Below are 2,929 nucleotides of genomic sequence, written 5' to 3' on the forward strand. Positions count from 1 at the left end.
GGAACTTTGACGACTTTGGACATTGGGTTACCGAAGAAGACTACAATCTGGCAGCATCCTTCATACATCGGACTCTAAAATTACTGCAATTAGATCAACACGACAAAATCAAAGCTATGTACCCGAAAATCATCAGGAAGACACAAATTCAACAGAACATCATCGCCAGGACACAGGAGAACGGACACTGAGCGTTAGCTGAAACTTCGCGCCAAATCCAACAGCATTACTACTGGCCTGAAATGAGCGGGCAAATTCAGCGTTACATAGAAGGGTGCCCCACCTGTGCCAACAAGCACAATGAAAAGAGGATCCGGGATGACGCAGTAATAATAGAAGCTGCCAAACTCCCGTTTAAAATCATAAATGTTGACAAGTTTACATACGAGGGTAGAAACTTCTTATTATTAGAAGACAGCCTCACCAGATACGTATGGGTAACACCGTTAAAAACCGAGGAAGTGTACACTGCTATGTACCAATTCCTTCCCGCCAATCCAACACCAGCAAAAAACATCACCGACAACGAACCAACATTTCAGAGCAAAAAGTTAGAGGTACTATTCAGATACCTTGGCATACAACAGATCAAAATATCGGCCAATCATCCAGAAAGCAACGGCATAGAAGAAAGTGTAATAAAAACATTTAAAAGACTCACATACACCGTAGATGACAACGATCCCACCACCAAACTCTTCAGAGCGGTAAAAATTTAGAACCAGAGCCTGCATACTACTACAACGTACACACCAAAGGAACTACGATATACAATCCCGAAACACATGGAGGAGACACAGGAAGAGATCAACGCCCGCAGAAAAGAGAAAAAACTGGCCCAAATACGGGATGCACACGAAAAGATTACCCAAACAATAGAGACCAACCAAAAGAAATTTCTTAGAACGGGAAAAGAAGAAACCTACGAAATAGGGCATCTAGTATTAATACAAATTAGTGCAAAATGAAAAAATTTCTGGTCTGAACCATTAGCAATCAGAAAAGTGAATGGAGATACAAAAACAATTACCACTTTAAGACGCGAACAGGAACAATTAAGACATTTTAACCAAGTAAGAAGATACCAAGCCTCTGAATAAAATATTCGCTTGCAGATTCACCTGGCACAAGGAACGTACGACATACATCCGCTGGACGATTCGGTCGTCAAGGAGGAACTTTACAAAGCACGCATCTATTAAGAAACATGGGATACAGTCTACTTCATGAACTTAGAGGAGATACAATGGGACATACAACAGTTATTAAACTCCACCAAAGAAACTAGACGGATCTGCGAGACCCGCCCAGGATGTAACATGAGAGCAGGAATCAATGCGATGATTGATCGAGTAGGAAAACTTATGACCCGATACCTTAACATTGAGCACATCTCAAGTAATAGGCAGAAACGTAGTCTATTCAACTTCATAGGTACAGCGACAAAGTACCTTTTTGGCACAATGAGCACCGACGATGCAGGACACATCAGCAGATACATCATCGAAGCCTACAGCAAGTCCAATGGAATCATCCTCCTGATAAAGAAGTAGACGACTCTGATGAAAACCACAATCTCAAAAATAAATGAGATAAAGAATCAACAAAGAGAAGACCTGACAAAGCTGGAAAAATCATCAGGATTGTTAACTAACGCTATGAATTCCCTAACCTTTAACAACAAAATATTGAATTCCTTATTTACAATGGAGGTACATCTAGAAGAAACCTCAGACGCGCTTAAGAATGTAGAAGTAGCAATAGCAGAAGTTAAAACGGGATACTCCCACCTGAGGTTGTTTCTCCATTGAACTTTATGAAATCCCTGCAGTCAGTAAAAGCTAACATGGCCAAAGAATTCCCTTACCCACTTACAGAGAACAACTACTTTTTATAGATACGAATTAGTACAATTAGCGTAGCACTTGTCAATCCCAAGCTAATATATATAAGATTCATGCACCCATACCAGAACTGAACGATTATACTGTTATCAATAACACCACACTAACATTTTACAGTTCATTCAATTATTACATATACGATGGTATTCGAGACTATACCATCGCTGTGTCACGAGACACGACCTCTTGCACTATAATAAAAGAAGATAAGTGGCAAAAATCCGGAGATATGAGGTACTGCCAATCCTCGGGGCCCATCCGACGAGTACACCTGGAAGGAACTTGTCTAGGATGGATCCTCAGCCGGGAAGGAAAACCCTGTGAAGGAAAGTACTTCACAATGAACAACCATTTTATTTACAGTTTCTCCAACGGATACCCATGGTACCTTCTACCATTGGAAACTCTTAAACTAACCATCAAATGCCCAGAAGGGGGAGAAGTGGAGAAATTGTATCCAGAGCATCCATCCTCACTCTGGAAGACCACTGCCGGGTCGCAAGTACAGACGAAGCCTTCGTTGCAGCCACACATTACTCTCGAGAAAAACCTGTGATCGAAGAGAAAATACAACTCAATTTTTCGAAATTAGAGCTACAAATCCTAACTAATGAAATACCTTTACCTTTGTTTTCTAGAAATAACATTAACCTCCAGCAATTGAAGCTTTCAGTCTATTCCCTAGAAGCAGCCGAGCAGGATTACGAAGCACTTTTGACTTCACGATGTAATCACTCTTGGTGGACTACAGATAGACAAAGGCTTATTAAACCATAATTTTTTTTAATGTTGATTTATTATTTCAGTTAAATGATTATTTCTTCATTCAGAAGGTTACATTTTTTTTTCAGATTCAACTTTTTTTGAAAATAAACTTTTTTTTTACTAAAAAATGTAGCAATCCCATTTTTAAAGAAAATTGATCTTTTTTTGTTTGAGCTTCACTTATTTTGCCGGAAACTAGTTTTTTGTGAAATGGAAAATTCAATCATTTGGGCAGAAAAGACAGTTTTATCTTTAAAAAA

The 2,929-nt window shown here is 39.2% G+C and overlaps 1 protein-coding gene across 1 annotated transcript; it reads left to right on the plus strand.

The window, feature by feature from the left end:
• Window positions 1–242: 242 nt before the first annotated feature.
• On the plus strand, window positions 243–1,202 carry LOC117177795. The gene is made up of 2 exons (XM_033368727.1): window positions 243–707; window positions 1,116–1,202. Exons 1-2 carry the CDS (start codon window positions 243–245, stop codon window positions 1,200–1,202), a joined length of 552 nt encoding a protein of 183 aa, XP_033224618.1.
• Window positions 1,203–2,929: the final 1,727 nt, after the last annotated feature.

This window comes from Belonocnema kinseyi, chromosome 1, assembly GCF_010883055.1.
Source record: "Belonocnema kinseyi isolate 2016_QV_RU_SX_M_011 chromosome 1, B_treatae_v1, whole genome shotgun sequence".
Classification (NCBI taxonomy): domain Eukaryota; kingdom Metazoa; phylum Arthropoda; class Insecta; order Hymenoptera; family Cynipidae; genus Belonocnema; species Belonocnema kinseyi.

What these genes read in the sequence shown, in the direction of transcription:
- LOC117177795 (XM_033368727.1), top strand. Translation starts at nt 243, where the DNA reads ATGAGCGGGCAAATTCAGCGTTACATAGAAGGGTGCCCCACCTGTGCC. An exon ending in CCACCAAACTCTTCAGAGCG is followed by an intron (nt 708 to 1,115) that starts GTAAAAATTTAG and finishes ATTCGCTTGCAG; the next exon opens with ATTCACCTGGCACAAGGAAC.